At 39.1% G+C, this 17,751-nt stretch overlaps 1 protein-coding gene across 2 annotated transcripts in view; it reads left to right on the top strand.

Moving 5' to 3' along the window:
- uxs1 (UDP-glucuronate decarboxylase 1) overlaps nucleotides 1-17,751 on the top strand; it is a 120,970-nt gene that overhangs the window by 69,085 nt on the left and 34,134 nt on the right. For both annotated transcript variants that reach the window (XM_061971054.2, XM_061971055.2), the window contains exons 7-9: nucleotides 5,228-5,332; nucleotides 7,366-7,425; nucleotides 12,195-12,316. In XM_061971054.2, the coding sequence (XP_061827038.1) occupies nucleotides 5,228-5,332; nucleotides 7,366-7,425; nucleotides 12,195-12,316 (287 nt within the window). The remainder of the gene's footprint in view (nucleotides 1-5,227; nucleotides 5,333-7,365; nucleotides 7,426-12,194; nucleotides 12,317-17,751) is intronic.

The raw sequence follows: 17,751 nt of genomic DNA on the forward strand, positions 1-17,751 counted from the left end.
GAAACCGGATTGAAAAAAAAATTAGCTGCATAATAGGTTCCTGCGGACGTTATCTCCTTCTGTTGTTGACTTTTTTTTCATACGGTGTTGATCTGGAAATAGTTGCTTCGGCATTTTGTTGGTGTGGCACCGGCCGGAGAGGTTGACATGCAGAGTTTCAAGCACTCCTCATTCTCTAGCGGGTGACTTTTCAAATGATGCTACGTTAGCAGTGGTGCTACTTTTTGTAGCAACGCTTTTGCCGCATAAATGTTGAACATATTCCCGCTTGAAGCCAAACCACTGCCTGACGATGGATCCCGTGCTGTTTTTCTTGGTAATTAATTCTTCCTCCGTTTGTTACCAGATTTGCACCTTCTCTCTCTCGTATGACCACCCGCACCTCACCGTTGGCATCACAGCTAACGTTACCATGTCGCTACCTGTCTGCTCCGTGGGAGCGTGTGACGTTGCACATGTGACGTGTGTAAGACGGTGCGCTTGTTTAAGTTTCTGGGAGAAGGAGAGACAAGAAAGAGTGGGAAACGCATTCAGTGTAATGCCCGCAGCTAAAAGCAACTGCGTGAGAATGTATACTCGAATATCACGATATAGTCATTTTCTATATCGCACAGAGAAAACCCGCGATATATCGAGTATATCGATATATCGCCCAGCCCTACTTGATTATATTGATAAAATTGATTTTCCACCAAGGCCTATCGAACATGCGTAATCCACGTCCGCGGAGACGCACAAGAGCTCCAACTCTCTTTCCTCTTCTGCACCGTCTCACTTTTTTGGTCAAAAGATGGACCAAATCCGCAGCAGATGCCAAAAAAGTGGCAGTAGGTCGGTTGGCTAAGTAGTTCTTATGTTGATAAGCTTCTTGGGTGTAAGAGCATGCAGATACACAATAAAATTCACAGAGAAAGACAAAACAGGGCGCACCAAAACACCAGGGCATCCGTAGGTGGCCCCATCTTGGTTGTAACACCAATATGCCATTAAGGTTTGGGACAACTTGGTTCGTCACTTTCTCACCATAGCTGAACCAGGTACCTTACAGAGAGTCTGGGACTATTGGTTTGGTCTGCACTGAAGTTTAATTTTAAATGGACTAAACTGTGCAAGTTTTCTAAGTACCGTACTCTGATGTTTACTCTGTAAGATTTGTATGAACGCAATCATCCTAATCCTGCAATGCATTAAAACAAGCGTACTGAGACCACCTGAGAGATAGATCCCAAGTACAAGTGAACTCTGGTACAGTTTGGTTCACTTGAGTGAAAACTACACAACCCGTGTTGAAATGACAGTAAATCACTTACAAGACAACGACGTGCATTTCGATTGTTGATAATTGTGGCATTATGGTTCTTTTCTCATCATCTTAGTGGATGTTTCAGGTGTCTTAATTGAAGTTTTTGGAATAGATTTGACAATTTTATGGAACTTCCTTTTATGATGTACACTGCATCCAAGGAGTGCTGGACGAATTGTAGCCTCAGAAGTGCGTAAGAACAAAGGCACTTGCAGTGCATCGGGAAATTATTGACAGCGCTTGACTTTTCCATCTTTTTATGTTACAGCCTTATTCCAAAATGGAATACATTAATTTTTGTTCTCAACATTTTACACACAATACCTTATAATAGCAATGTGAAAAGTTATTTTTATTTTGCAAATTTATTAAAATAAAAAAAAATAAAAAAATCACATGTACGTAAGTATTCTTTGCTCACTACTTTGTTGATGCTGGTTTGGCAGCAATTGTAGTTTTAAGTCTTTTTGAATACGATGCCACAAGCTTGACACACTTATCTTTACACACTTTTACCCATTCCTCTTTGCAGCACCTCTCAAGCTCCATCATGTTGAATGGGAAGCATTGGTTTCCTCCAAGGTGTCTCTTTACATTGCTCCATTTCCTTTAGTCTAGTCAGAGAGGTGACCAAGAACCCGATGGTCATTTTGTCAGAGCTACAGCATTCCTCTGTGGAGAGAGGAGAACCTACCAGAAGGACAACCATCTCGGCAGCAATTCATCAACCAGGCCTGCATGGCATGGTAGAGTGGCCAGACAGAACCCATTCCTTCGTAAAGGTTTGCCAACATTCACCTGAAATACTCTCAGGCCATGAGAAACAAAATTCTGTGCTCTGATGAGACAAAAGATTGAACTCTTTGGCGTGAATGCCAGGTGTCATGTTTGGAGGAAACTAAACAACGCTCATCTCCATGCCTATACCATCCCCACAGGCTCGTAGAGACCCACATGCCCGAACAATGTCGAGGGGTCCCTTGAATCCACGATTCGTCTGTGAATTCCTCGTTTACAATTCTCCCACAAAAATCCCTTATTCATGGCCGCTGCCGGACGTAAGGGCGCTGTTGCCTTTTAGCGATCACCCGCTGCCTTTGTCTTGTATTGGCAATCACGACAACAGCAGTGGCTGCAATTGTAATCACAGCTCCAAAACCATGGAATCGCAAAGCGTCCATCTTTCTCTAAGTGGAGTCTCGCGGCACAAAATTTTACAAGAATCACGGCTCATGACACAAAACACCCTTTAATGGGAACACCTTCAAGTCGCAAATGTAGTATTTTTTTAAATTTGAGAAATATTGCTTTTATTTAGCGAAAAACTGCAATAAATATGCAGCAAATGAAGCATGGTGTTGACAGCACTATGCTGTGGGGATGTTTTTCAGCGGAAGGAACCGGGAGACTCGTCAAGATAGTGGGAAAAAATAATGCAGCAATGTACATCCTGGATGAAAACCAACGCTTCCCATCCAACCTGATGGAGCTTGAGAGGTGCTGCAATTAGGAATGGGCAAAACTGATAGATGTGCCAAGCTTGTGGCATCAAATTCATTCATTCATATGATTTTTTTAATTGTTAGTAATTTTTCACATTGACAATATTAGGTGTTGCCTGTAGAATTTTAAGGACAAACATTAATTTATTCCATTTTGGAATAAGGCTATAACATGCAGCTGAGATAGGCTCCAGCACCCCCCGCGACCCTGTAAGGGACAAGCGGTAGAAAATGGATGGATAACAAAATGTGGAAAAAGTGAAACGCTGTGAATACTTTCCAAATGCACAGTAAGTCGGTGGGAGAATACACGGTAGGCCAGATTTGATAGGGAACGCCCACATTTAAAGCACCAATAGAGTGGGAAAACAAGTTGACTTTATTTGCTTAATTGTGTTTTATAGTATCTATTAAACCATATCTAATGGTATTTTAATATTCCGCTCCGAATACCTTCAGCTATTTCCATAGATTGACGTCACTGGAGTAACACTTCTGCACTCTGACCATAGTATCAGATCAGTCATACTGGAAATATGCAAACATTTGTCTTATCAATCACAATCCCTATATAAGACATGAACATGTTTTTTTTTTTTTTATGCATTCTAAGTCGTAACTAAATAAATACATAAAAAGTTTGCTAACAATGTAGTCAATAGGGGCTCTCTCAATTTCACCTTTAAAACCCTAAAAATAACCATCCGAAACTCGCCAACACCTTTTATACAGATATTAACCAAATATTAGCGATGCTGTTATTATAAGCGCTAACGCAGACAAACTATTTTTTAGCAGCACAATGATACAGACAGCTCAATAGCCCTCCGCTGCTTTACTCTGAGCCGGCAGCGATGTCCTGCTGCTCCCGCATCATCGCGTCTCGCCTCGTCAAAATTATTCTAGATTATAAATCATGGCTCTCATCTGGATATTAGGAGGATTTAGCCTTGAATCTAGAAGTTGTTCATCTATGACATTCAATTCATACCCGGAGATGGTGACAAACACACACAACCGTGTCTGCAGGGAGACTTCCTTGGTAACCCTTTGTGTGGATCAAGATGATATTTTCCGCTAAACTGGAAGATATTGTTACCCTATTAGTCGTCATCGCAGTGAGAGCAAACATTGTACAGTAAGCTATTGTTGTATTATGTTGGTGGTTTGTGTTTATTGTTTAACACTTAGCAATACTGCTACACGATGCTTAGTGTTTTACTAAAGCTAGATCTGTTTGGCAGAGCTTCTGAAACTTGTCTAAAATGTTCCTTTTATTTAGGATCAACAATATAGGTTTATGGATCATAATTTTTCCCAAAGTAATCGTTGTTGACTCTCACAAAGTCTGCATGATTTGCATTGTTGTTGGTGAAGAAGGTATCTGTGGTTTCTATCTCGCCGTCACGCGATGACATGACTGGCTTCCTCATTATCTCTCAAAATAGCTCGGGAATCTCTGTGCGATTGATACTATTTTGATCATATGTATTTGCAAACTTTGTAAGTTTTTCAGTGTCATAAAACAGATATATATGATAATAGCTTCAATATAGAGGCAACTTGTTTTTCTACTCTACTGGTGCATTAAATGTTGCTTTACCCAAAGTGCGCATCTTGGATGAAGGTGCTCAGTGACAGACTTAAGTTGAGTGGGAGATTGCTGCTCAGCCAGAATTTGTGCAGGTGCGCACCTTTTTTCACTTCAGCACATGGGAGAATTGGGCCCTTAATGCATATATTTTTTTACTGAGCAGCTTTTGGTCCTTTAACAAAAATACCAGTGTGAATACCTAGTAAACTGCACGTAAGTATACAAGCAGGGACTTTTTTTTTTTTTTTTTTAATGTTTTGGTTTGGACCACTAAGCTAAACTAAAAGTGTAAATGCATCCTTAGTCTCAAAAGGTGATATTCATTTATGTTTTCAGTTTAGTTTGTTATTAAGGGTGGAGCTAATTAAAAATATTACCTCTGATACAAAACTGGACCAACAAAATTTAATTTTGCCCCGTCACAAACTGCTGGACTCGAGTGTTCCAACTTTTAATGACCCAAAAGCGCTCCTAAAAGTTAAATGCTAATATAATGCAGCAGCTTAGGCAGTCAAAAGAAGATAACTACCTTAGCGGTCTGGATCAGAAGTTATTTCCCTAGCCAACAAGTGTCATTAGCAGAAAGTAATCATTAAACAAAATTTAACACACCCAGAGTTTTTGTATTAAAAATACTTTTTTATTTGGCTTTCCCAGGGTAGTTTTTGGTTTTGTTCAATACGTTGCTCATTTCTTTGACAGCTGGCTTTGACTTTTTTATTCATGCAATTCAATGTCAATGTTAAAGGTTTTGCAGAACCTCTCTGAATGTTTTGAACTCATGTTTCCTTGCCAGTGTTATATTGTCTTTGCTTCTTCTCTCCTCAGTGGATCAGATCTTTCACTTGGCTTCGCCGGCCTCTCCTCCCAATTATATGTACAACCCCATCAAAACCCTCAAGACGAACACCATTGGCACTCTCAACATGCTCGGTGAGTTAAAGGATATATATATACAGTTATGTTCATAATAATAGCAGTGTGTTTAAAAAGGTGAGTAAACCTCAAAATTCTTCAAATTGTATTTTAATGAACACAATTGCATTGGGGACACTGCACATTCTATTTCGAAGCCAGGAAATTGGAAAAAAAGTAATTGAATTTGATAATATTTTACAAAAAGTAAATAAATATAAAACAAAAAAATAGCAGTGCTGACATATTTCTTTACAAAACTCGAATGTACTGTATAAACTAAGAAAGGCTTGCAGATTCAACTTTCTTGAGAATCATGAACTAATATTTAGTTGCATAACCACTGTTTCTGATAACTGCTTCACATCTGTGGCACATGGAGTCCACCAACTTCTGGCACCGGTCAACAGGTATTGCAGCCCAGGACAATTGTACTACGTTCCACAATTCCTCTGCATTTATTGGCTTTGCCTAATAAACAGCATTTTTTTATGACAGCCCACAAGTTTTCAATGGGATTAAGGTTCGGGGATTGTGCTGGCCACTCCATTACTAGAATTATGTTTGTCTGAAACCATGATTTTGCTTGCTTGCCGGTGTGTTTGGGGTCATTGTCTTGTTGAAACACCCATTTCAAGGGCATTTCCTCTTCAGCATATGGCAACATGAATTCTTCCAGTATTCTGATGTACTAAAACTGATCCATGATCCCTGGTATGCAATAAATAGGACCAACACCATAGTACGAGAAACATCCCCATATCATTATGCTTGCACCACCATACTTCACCGTTTTCACTGTGTACTGGGGCTTGAAGTCAGTGTTTGCAGGACGTCTGACAAACTGTCTGTGGCCCTTAGACCCAAAAAGAACAATCTTACTCTCATCAATCCACAAAATATTACGTCATTTCTTTTTAGGCCAGTCAATGTGTTCTTTGGCAATTTGTAACCGCTTTAGCACACGTCTTTTTTTTAACAATGGGACTTTGCGGGGGCTTCTTGCTGGTACCTTGGCTTCACATAGACGTGGTCTGATTGTTACAGTACTCACAGGCCATCTTAGATCTTCTTTGATCCTCCTGGAGCTGATCATTGGCTGAGCCTTTGCCATTTTGGTTATTCTCCGATCCATTTGAATAGTCGTTTTTCTTTTTCTTCCTCGCCTTTCTGGTTTTGGCTGCCATTTTAAAGCGTTTGATATCATTTTAGCTGAACAACCTATCAGTTTCTGCACTTCTTTATATGTTTTCCCCTCTTTTATTACTTTCTTAATCAAAGAACGCTCTTCTTCTGAACAGTGTCTGGAACGACCCATTTTACTCTGTTTTCCAAGGACAAATGCACAGCCAGCATATGCAGCGTCCGTTGCCTTGATCCTTAAATAAGGGCCACCTGTTTAACACCTTTTTTTTTCACATAATCAATGACGTCACTTATGGAACTCAGCACTGCTATTTTTTTTTTAACACGCCCCTTTCAGTAAATGATTCAGTTTCACAGAATCAGCAGCATGCACGTCATGCATGTTGGGTCTGTTGGTTTTCTATACTTTTACTAAGAGAAACTTACTTGCAGTGTAGAAGTTGAAATTCTAACAAAAACAGTGATTTAAATAGCTAAGTGATGTGGGACTGCTATTATTTTGAACACAACTGTATATATTTGAATGTCAAAGGGAAAAAAAGATTGTCCTTTGACCCTAGTGTGTGAATGTGAGTATGAATGTTGTCTGTCTAGCTGTGTTGGCCCTGCGATGAGGTGGCGACTTGTCCAGGGTGTACCCTGCCTTCCGCCCGAATGTAGCTGAGATAGACTCCAGCACCCCCTGCGACCTCGAAAGGGGCAGGCGGGAGAAAATGGATGGATGTCTTAACCAAACATGCCAGTCTTGCCACAGCACTGTGACTGAATGATAGGAATGCATTTGTTGATTGTGCAGCCTAATGGAGGAAGAATGTGCCTATTATCACTGCATGTATCCAATGTTGTTTGCACAATCAGCTCTTATTTGTCCCTGTAAAGAAAGTCTGTCTGGTTTTGTCACACAGGCCTTGCTAAACGCGTGGGCGCCCGACTCCTCTTGGCTTCTACATCGGAGGTTTACGGAGGTAAGAACAGTTCAGGTCACCTCGGTTATTGTAATAAAGTTCTGTTAGCATTTTGTATGTAAAGTTTTTAGTCAATGTGCTTTTTAACTTCTTTTTAAATTCTTAAATTTACTTTTTTAAATCCTATTTATGGTGTTTTAATTTAATTGTGGGCAGCACAGTGCAACAGGGGTTAGTGCATGTGCCTCACAATACGAAGGTCCTGGGTTCAATCTTTGCATGTTCTCCCCGTGACTGTGTGAGTTCCCTCCGGGTACTCCAGCTTCCTCCCACCTCCAAAAACATGCACCTGGGGATAGGTTGATTGGCAACACTAAATTGGCCCTAGTGTGTGAATGTGAGTGTGAATGTTGTCTGTCTATCTGTGTTGGCCCTGCGATGAGGTAGCGACTTGTCCAGGGTGTACCCCGCCTTCCGCCAGTGTGCAGCTGGGATAGGCTCCAGCAGCCCCGCGACCCGATAGGGACAAGCGGTATAAAATGGAAGGATGGATGTTGTTTTAATTCACCTATGTTTTGTACAGCGCTTCATGATTTTTATCTGTGAAAAGCGCTTTATAAATACAATGTAATTACTTACTTGTAGTTGTTCTCCAAACTCCTTTAGTGAAACCACTTTAGACATCCCCAATCTGGACTAGATACAACTAGCTGTCTCACTTTTGCCCACTGAGACAAAGGTTGTGGATGACTGACAAGAGGACTCACCAATTGATTTTATTCTGCTATTGAATAAACACGCTCAGGTGCTGAGAGCGATGCACAGATTGAACCCACTTTCACCATGTTTGAAATCGAGAGACAAAGAAAACAGGACTGCGTGGCTGGGTTGGTAGAGCGGGCGTCCCAGCAACTTGAGGGTTCCAGGTTCAATTTCAGCTTCCGCCATCCTAGTCACTGTCGTTGTGTCCTTGGCAAGACACTTTACCAAGTGCCACCCACGCTGGTTTAAATGTAGATAATGAGTTTCACTATGTATAAAGTGCTTTGAGTTTCTAGAGAAACAAGCGCTATATAAATGTAATTCACTTCAGTTAACACACTGACATGACTATTATCGAAGTCAGCAAAGTTATCGAGTTGATTTTCATATGTTGTCTAGGTCTATATTTATGAACCTTCTGGGTCAGTGGGATAATCTAGTCCTGATTGGAACTGGACTGATGTGTTGACAAACAGATGAAAGGTTTCACAAACCATACAATTTGTTATAATGATATACAATTTGTTATAATGAATCCTTACACATTTGTATTTTTTGTTTTTCCATGTTGCTGTTACTGGTGCCCTATTGTGATAGCATCAATTAAAAAAACACATAGAAAGATAAAATGTTTTTTATGTTGAATATAGGTGGGACCAATTTGATCACGATCAGAGGCTCCGATTCAATTGTAAATTGACTATACATCCTTAGTTATTATATTTCATATTATTACATATTCTAAATTATTACATTTAAATATTCATATTTCCTCCTTTGGCTACTGACGTATGCAGTAATGCGTCATTTCCAGTTTTTGGATGTTAGTGCACAAAGCATAGATACTGTATGTATATATATATATATATATATATATATATATATATATATATATATATATATATATATATATATATATGTGTGTATATATATATATATGTGTATATATATTCACACATAAATATATATTGTGAATATATGAATATGTGTGTGTATATATATATATATATATATATATATATATATATGTCTTAATAAGGTTATCCAAAAAATAGTGCTCGATACCGTAGTAGAGCGCAATATATGTATGTGTGGGAAAAAAAATCACAAGACTATTTCATCTCTACAGGCCTGTTTCATGAGGGGGGGTACCCTCAATCGTCAGGAGATTTTAATGGGAGCATTCGCATACCATGGTTTATATAGGGCACAGAGTGGGTGGGTACAGGCTGGCCTAGGGGCGTGGTGATTGGCTCATGTGTTACCTAGGAGGTGTTTCCGTCTATGGCGGCATGTTGTTACAATTTCGCTGCGCTTGTTGAGGGATGACAGGTCTGGACGGTAAATAATAAACAGTTTCTCTTTCAAGCATAGGTTGCATCTTTTATTACCACTATTGTAAGGTGTGCTGGATGCAAGAATTTGCCATGTTATTGAATATTCAACATTATTGTCTTTGAGGTCCCAAATGTGTTTGCTGAGTTCTGTGGTATTTCGCAGGTTTTTGTTCCTGAAAGAAGCCTTGTGATTGTTGTCAAAACCAGATGGAACAATCACAAGGCTTCTTTCAGGAACAAAAACCTGCGAAATACCACAGAACTCAGCAAACACATTTGGGACCTCAAAGACAATAATGTTGAATATTCAATAACATGGCAAATTCTTGCATCCAGCACACCTTACAATAGTGGTAATAAAAGATGCAACCTATGCTTGAAAGAGAAACTGTTTATTATTTACCGTCCAGACCTGTCATCCCTCAACAAGCGCAGCGAAATTGTAACAACATGCCGCCATAGACGGAAACACCTCCTAGGTAACACATGAGCCAATCACCACGCCCCTAGGCCAGCCTGTACCCGGCCACTCTGTGCCCTATATAAACCATGGTATGCGAATGCTCCCATTAAAATCTCCTGACGATTGAGGGTACCCCCCCTCATGAAACAGGCCTGTAGAGATGAAATAGTCTTGTGATTTTTTTTCCCACACATACATATATATATATATATATATATATGTATATATATATATATATTCACAATATACATATATGTGTGTGAATATATATTAGACTTAGACAAACTTTAATGATCCACAAGGGAAATTGTTCAACACAGTAGCTCAGTTACAATGATGGAATGTGTAAGGATGGAAAGGACAATTCAGGTATAAATAGACTACCGGTAATATAGCGATAAAAAATCTAACATATATACGAATATATACATAATATGTGTACAGTATATTATATATATATATACAGATATATTATATTATGTCTATAACATATATACAATATATACCAATGACCATGTACAATATAATACAGTATATACAGTAAAAGTGACAGCAGCAGCATAAAATAGAGAGTAGATCCAGCAGGAAATAGAGAATAGACATTATAAACAAAGAGAAGTAGCTAACATGTCAGGTGTTAGGTAATAGGCAGATGTCATCTATTGCTGTATGGCGAGTGATTATACAGCTGGATGGAGTGTGGAATGAAGGAGTTCTTGAATCGCACAGTGCGGGAAGGAAGTTGAAGGAGCCTGTTGGAGTATGAGCTCCGCTGTCCCTTAATTGTCAGGTGGAGTGGGTGGGCAGTATTGTCCATGATGGCCAGCAGTTTGTCCAGTGTCCTCCTATCCCTCACTGACACAAACACCTCCAACTGCGTGCCAATAGTTTGGCCAGCTTTCCGGATCAGTTTATCAATCCGGTTTGAGTCCATTTTGCTGGTGCTGCTCCCCCAACAAACCACTGCAAAGTACAGTGCACTGGCCACAACAGACTGATAAAATATCTCCAACAGCTTGCTGCACACATTAAAGGACCTAAGCTTCCTCAGGAAAAAGAGTCTGCTCATGCCCTTCTTGTAAACAGCTTTGCAGTTGTCCTTCCAGTCCAGTCTGCTGTTCAAGTGGACTTCCAGGTACTTGTACTGCTCTACTACTGCCACCTCCCGGCCCTGGATCTTGATGGGCTCCACCAGGGTCATTCTCTTCCTGAAGTCAAGAAGAGACTTCAGGAAGTCTCTTCTTGACTTATATATATATATATATATATATATATATATATATATATATATATATATATATATATATATATATATATATATATATATATTTCCATCCATCCATTTTCTACCGTGTATATATATATATATATATATATATATATATATATATATATATATATATATATATATATATATATATATATATATATATATATATGAATGAGTGTATATACAGTACAGGCCAAAAGTTTGGACACACCTTCTTATTCAATGCATTTTATTTATCCATCCATTCATCAATTTTCTACTGCTTATCCCTTTTGGGGTCACGGGGGGTGCTGGAGCCTATCTCAGCTGCAATCGAGCAGAAGGCAGGGTACACCCTTTATTTCCATGACTATTTACATTGTAGATTGTCACTGAAGGCCTCAAAACTATGAATGAACACATGTAGAGTTATTTACTTAACAAAAAAAGGTGAAATAACTGAAAACTTGTTTTATATTCTAGTTTCTTCAAAATAACCACCCTTTGCTCTGATTACTGCTTTTCACACTCTTGGCATTCTCTCTATGAGCTTCAAAAGGTAGTCAGCTGAAATGGTTTTCACTTCACAAGTGTCATACTTTTGATGCCTTCAGTGACAATCTACAATGTAAATAGTCATGAAAATAAAGAAAACGCATTGAAATAGTGTGTCCAAACTTTTGGCCTGTACTGTATATACTCTACAAAGTAGCCATAGCTGAAATGTGTGTAACACTTGTGCAGCTTAGTTCTATTGCTGATCATATTTATCCATATATACTGTACTATTTATTTTTATTTGTATATACACGTTTCCTCTTTGGCAACACGGGTACCCTTTTCTGTTATCATCAAGAAAAAGAAAAAGCAACAATCAAAAGTATAGAGCAGGCATCACGTGCCATGCTGATCTCTTGACCATTGTGCAACTTATGTGTAATGCATATTTTTTCTATAGACTTTCGAAATTCTGTGGCAATAACGAAAAGATAAAAATTAAAATGTTGTTTTTTTCTAGACCCTGAGGTACATCCCCAAAATGAAGAGTACTGGGGCCATGTGAATCCCATTGGTCCTCGTGCATGCTATGACGAAGGCAAACGTGTCGCCGAGACCATGTGTTATGCCTACATGAAACAGGTATTATCATTACATTCAATAAGTATGATTTAAGGTAAAAGTAACTGCCTTTTTTGTATCAACTGCTTAGATGAGCCCCTCGAGATGTGAATAGGCCGTGTTTAGGTTTGAATAGGTTTTGAGGAAGACCAAATGTAGCCCCATTGTGGTCTATGATGTACACAATACTATCCATCATAACTGTATAGAAGACACTCTGAATGCCTTTTCTGAGAAATAGAGTATAATTCTTGTGGGTCAAAGTAATTTCTTGAAACTGACCTTATGTATTTTCCATGCAATTATGGAAGTTGATGGGGGGAATATGGCTTTGTGTAGAGGTTGTTATAAAAATTTAATTTTTAATTGAGCAACATGCCATTGAATGTGTTTGTGCCAGGACATATTTGACCATAAAACATGACTATGATTATTATTGATGTACTGTCTGGACAGTCGCCGTCTGATTCAATCCCTTGCACCCCTCACATTTCAGCAAGGGTTTCATTGTCTCTTTTTAAGGGACACAACTACAGATAGTAAACTTTAGAGTAGTCCATGTACTGCTTGTATAGTGAGATGAAAATGGCTCAACACACAGCTGGCAATAAACAGTAAATGTGTACACCTCAAAGTAAACCATTTTAAATTGTGTCCTTGGTGTGAATATTTAGTGTGAGCACCATTGTTACCTCGGAATGCTTTAAATCTCTTGGGCATTCGTGCAGCTCCAGAACATGACGCTACCACCAGCATGATTGACACAATTATTTTGCTTCTCACTTACTGTCTATTTCCAGCTTTAGACAATGTTCGGTGTTCAGGGTTGTTTATTGGCCATTTACTGTAAGCCTTGACTTACAGTTCAGGCACATTGCAATTATTTTGCTGTGTTATCTTTGAGTCAGGAGTATAGAGAGAGTGCAATATAATAAAAGGTTCAACAATACACTACTAATAAAATGAAAATATATCTATGCAGTACATACATATTTTATAGAAAAGCACTATACAGAGACATGGGATATATTCACAATTTTAAATAGAAATACTACCCTTAAACGCATCATAATTAAATTATCCCCTCAACTCCCCCCAAAATGGATTAACTCGCTGGAATAAAAAAGACAATATAACATACATCCATAAACGTGGACGCATGTGAAAAAGTGCAATATATTTATCTGTACAGTAACCTATTTATTTATTTATATATGCACCTTATTGCTTTTTTATCCTGCACTACCATGAGCTTATGTAACGAAATTTCGTTCTTATCTGTACTGTAAAGTTCAAATTTGAATGACAATAAAAAAGGAAGTCTAAGTCTAAACAAAGGTAAACAGTCACATGAACTTTCTTATATTGCACAAGTATTTACACAGTTAAAAAAACATTGCACATTCATCCAAGGGGTTTATGTCTAAATAAATATACATTTAAAAAAATCAGTTTTCATGGGTAGTGAAATGCCACATTTTGCATGCTGATTTGAATGAAGTCGAGTTGAACTACTGCCATCAGGCAAACAGTACCGTACCATAAAATGCCGGAACACATTCTTACAGCTTCACAGCTGTAAGAATGCTGAACTGCTGATCATCAAGCTGTGCACATTTGCACAATAACCATTAGCATAGCTGTTTTTCATGTTTCATCTATTTTATGGGAGCTATTTTCAATAATTCTCAGAAATTCTAACTACTGTATTAGGAAGACATTCCCACTGCCATTTTAACATATGAGCTGCTCCAGATGCTTGTCAGCTGTGCCAGTGACAGTTTCTGCTGCTATATGTCTTGGAATGTGTATGTGTGGTGTTCCTTAAAGAAACACTGTCTCATTTCTGCCTCAACTAAATGACAATAAAGCTTTACTTGACTTGATGAACCATAAATTAGACCGGAGGACTAAAAATTATACTATTTATTTAAGGTATTTGCAGTGTTTAAACTAAAACGAAGACAACTTCTGCAGTGAAGCACATTAGGCATCATTGTTACAGACAGAAGCACTGTGGGGATTCCGTGCAGACTGTGTGTATCGTAGACACACGTCCTCCCATTCTCACCACCTGCAGCCTTTTTGTCAGGAACTCCAGAATCTTTTGCAGGTTGCAGGTGGGGGTTGAGACGCTGAGGGTCTCTGTTTCTTGATCAGATCGTCCGGGTGGATATATTGAAAACATTGCCCAGGAAGAGCATCTTGGCATACAGTCGTGGTCAAAAGTTTACATACACTTGTAAAGAACATAATGTCATGGCTGTCTTGAGTTTCCAATAATTTCTACAACTCTTATTTTTTTGTGATAGAGTGATTGGAGCACATACTTGTTGGCCACAACAAACATTCATGAAGTTTGGTTCTTTTATGAATTTATTATGGGTCTTCTGAAAATGTGAGCAAATCTGCTGGGTCAAAAGTATACATACAGCAATGTTAATATTTGGTCACATGTCCCTTGGCAAGTTTCACTGCAATAAGGCGCTTTTGGTAGCCGTCCACAAGCTTCTGGTTGAGTTTTTGACCGCTCCTCTTGACAAAATTAGTGCAGTTCAGTTAAATGTGTTGGTTTTATGACATTGACTTGTTTCTTCAGCATTGTCCACACGTTTAAGGCTGGACTTTGGTAAGGCTATTCTAAAACCTTAATTCTAGCTTTATTTAGCCATTCCTTTACCACTTTTGACGTGTGTTTGGGGTAATTGTCCTGTTGGAACACCCAACTGCGCCCAAAACCCAACCTCCGGGCTGATGATTTTAGGTTGTTCTGAAGAATTTGGAGGTAATCCTCCCATTTACTCACTGTAAAGCACCAGTTCCATTGGCAGCAAAACAGGCCCAGAGCATAACACTACCACCACCATGCTTGACGGTAGGAATTGGTGTTCCTGGGATTAATGGCCTCACCTTTTCTCCTCCAAACATATTGCTGGGTATTGTGGCCAAACAGCTCAATTTTTGTTTCATCTGACATCACATGGACAAAGATAAGACCTTATGGAGGAAAGTTTTGTGGTCAGATGAAACAAAAATTGAGCTGTTTGGCCACAATACCCAGCAATATGTTTGGAGGAGAAAAGGTGAGGCCTTTTATCCTGGGAACACCATCCCTACCGTCAAGCATGGAGTGGTAGTATTATGCTCTGAGTCTGTTTTGCTGCCAATGGAACTGGTGCTTTACAGAGAGTAAAAGGGACAATGAAAAAGGAGGATTACCTCCAAATTCTTCAGGACAACCTAAAATCATCAGCCAGGTGGTTGGGTTTGGGCGCAGTTGGGTGTTCCAACAGGACAATGACCCCAAACACACGTCAAAAGTGGTAAAGGAATGGCTTAATCAGGCTAGAATTAAGGTTTTGGAATGGCCTTCCCAAAGTCCTGCGTGTGGACAATGCTTAAAAAACACGTCCATGTCAGAAAACCAACAAATTTAGCTGAACTCCACCAATTCTGTCAAGAGGAGTGGTCAAAAACTCAACCAGAAGCTTGTGGATGGCTACCAAAAGCGCCTTATTGCAGTGAAACTTGCCAAGGGACATGTAACCAAATATTAACATTGCTGTATGTATACTTTTGACCCAGCAGATTTGGTCACATTTTCAGTAGACCCATAATAAATACATAAAAGAACCAAACTTCATGAATGTTTTTTGTGACCGACAAGTATGTGCTCCAATCACTCTATCACAAAAAGATAAGAGTTGTAGAAATTATTGGAAACTCAAGACAGCCATGACATTATGTTCTCTACAAGTGTATGTAAACTTTTTCGACTATGTTTTCGACTAATCTTTACTGCTGTACAAGCTGTACATGGACTACTCTCATGTATATCCAAGTTTTGGCTCAATCCGATTACCCCTTCTTTCCCCTTTCCCTTAATTTTAACCCTCCCCTTTCGTGCCATGGCGAAGTGTTGAAAATACGCCCCTAAGAATTTGGACGTCGCTCCAGTCTCGCTACATCACCAACCCTCGCTGTTTGCTGGCAGTGACGTAAGGCAGATGCGACAAATGTTTGTTTACTTTCAAGATGCCGCCGCACACAATCTTCGGCTCTGCCGGGGCTCTCTTTTTTTTCCTTCGCCTGTCTTTATTAAGAAGACGACGATTGAAAAGACGTTTTCTGCAAAATATGCATGTGCTGGCGCGTCACCTTACGGTATGTAAAATGTGTTTCATTGTGTATTTGTGTTTGAAACATCGTCATTCTAACCAGGCCAAACATTTGGTGTTACTGTGAAAAATTACGCTTATTACTACCTACATGTGTATGCTTCTCTGGTTTTCTGGTCTGCCATGTTTGTCCTCGCAATCGATATGTAGGGAGGTTTGCGAGCGCATTTCGCTTCGAGGTCAGTGCGACCCTAACACTTGGCCCTTTACCCTTACCTGACGAAGAATTCAAACACCACTTGATTGACGTGACCGGGCAAAACCAAGAGGGGTCGGCTAAAACAAAGGGTAAGGGGGTATTCGGATTTAGCATTACTCTCTAACCTTTCGTCACTTTAGAAGATATTAAAAAAAAAAAGGTTGCTAAAATCGGAAGGATGTACTCCCGTTTTGTGGGATACTGTACGTATAAACAAATTGTTTAGCAAGTGCTTGGGTCTGGCCGAGAGTATTGAAAAATATGTTTGAACACAGTCAAATGTTTACATAATATCACAAGCCTGGCCCAAATCAGCCTCGAACTTTTGTGTGATGCCACAAATCTTGCCTACATAATTCATATACTTGGCAGATGAATATGAACGCAGCCCTCAAGTGTCACACTTTCAAGGAAACCAAACAGAACACAGTTTAAACACAGTAGGTAGGACACAAATTGGTGTAGCCATGAATTATTTTCCAGAATAATCTTCCCTGATAATGGTTTGATTGACACCAGCCTTTAATGGTCTGCTATGATTGACTTTCTTGCCTTTCATGCAGTCCAGTGATATTTATTTATCAGCTTCAGTCTTTGCTCCTTACTCAGCTGCTATTTTTTCTCCCCACAGACATCGGTATAATTCTTGTGGTTAATATTCAACTGTCAGTCATTTGTGCACACCGGCGAGATAATCGCTTCTTCCATCGCATAGTCATGTAATCAAAATCTATTAACATTTACACGTGGTCTTACGCAATACATTGAAAGAAAAACATGTCAGAAGTGAAATGTTGTTACTTAAATAAGACTGTAGTGACTATGCAGATCATGACAAGAATTGATATTAAAAGCCCATTTATGCAATTAAAAAATAGACAAGTTGTTTCAGCTTGAGCTTATCTTGAAATATGCCAAGGTTTCAATGTCAGCCTTCATTAGGATGTGATGATGCAATTGTTAAATTTGCATAATTGGAAATTAAGCATTTTCAAAAATTTTAGACCTACAGAAAACTTATTTTTTATGTCACAAGACCAAGCTTGTTTAGCTTTAGGGGCCTCCTGGAGGAATCTGTA

Source organism: Nerophis lumbriciformis, linkage group LG13 (genome assembly GCF_033978685.3).
Source record: "Nerophis lumbriciformis linkage group LG13, RoL_Nlum_v2.1, whole genome shotgun sequence".
In the NCBI taxonomy this organism is placed as follows: Eukaryota; Metazoa; Chordata; class Actinopteri; order Syngnathiformes; family Syngnathidae; genus Nerophis; species Nerophis lumbriciformis.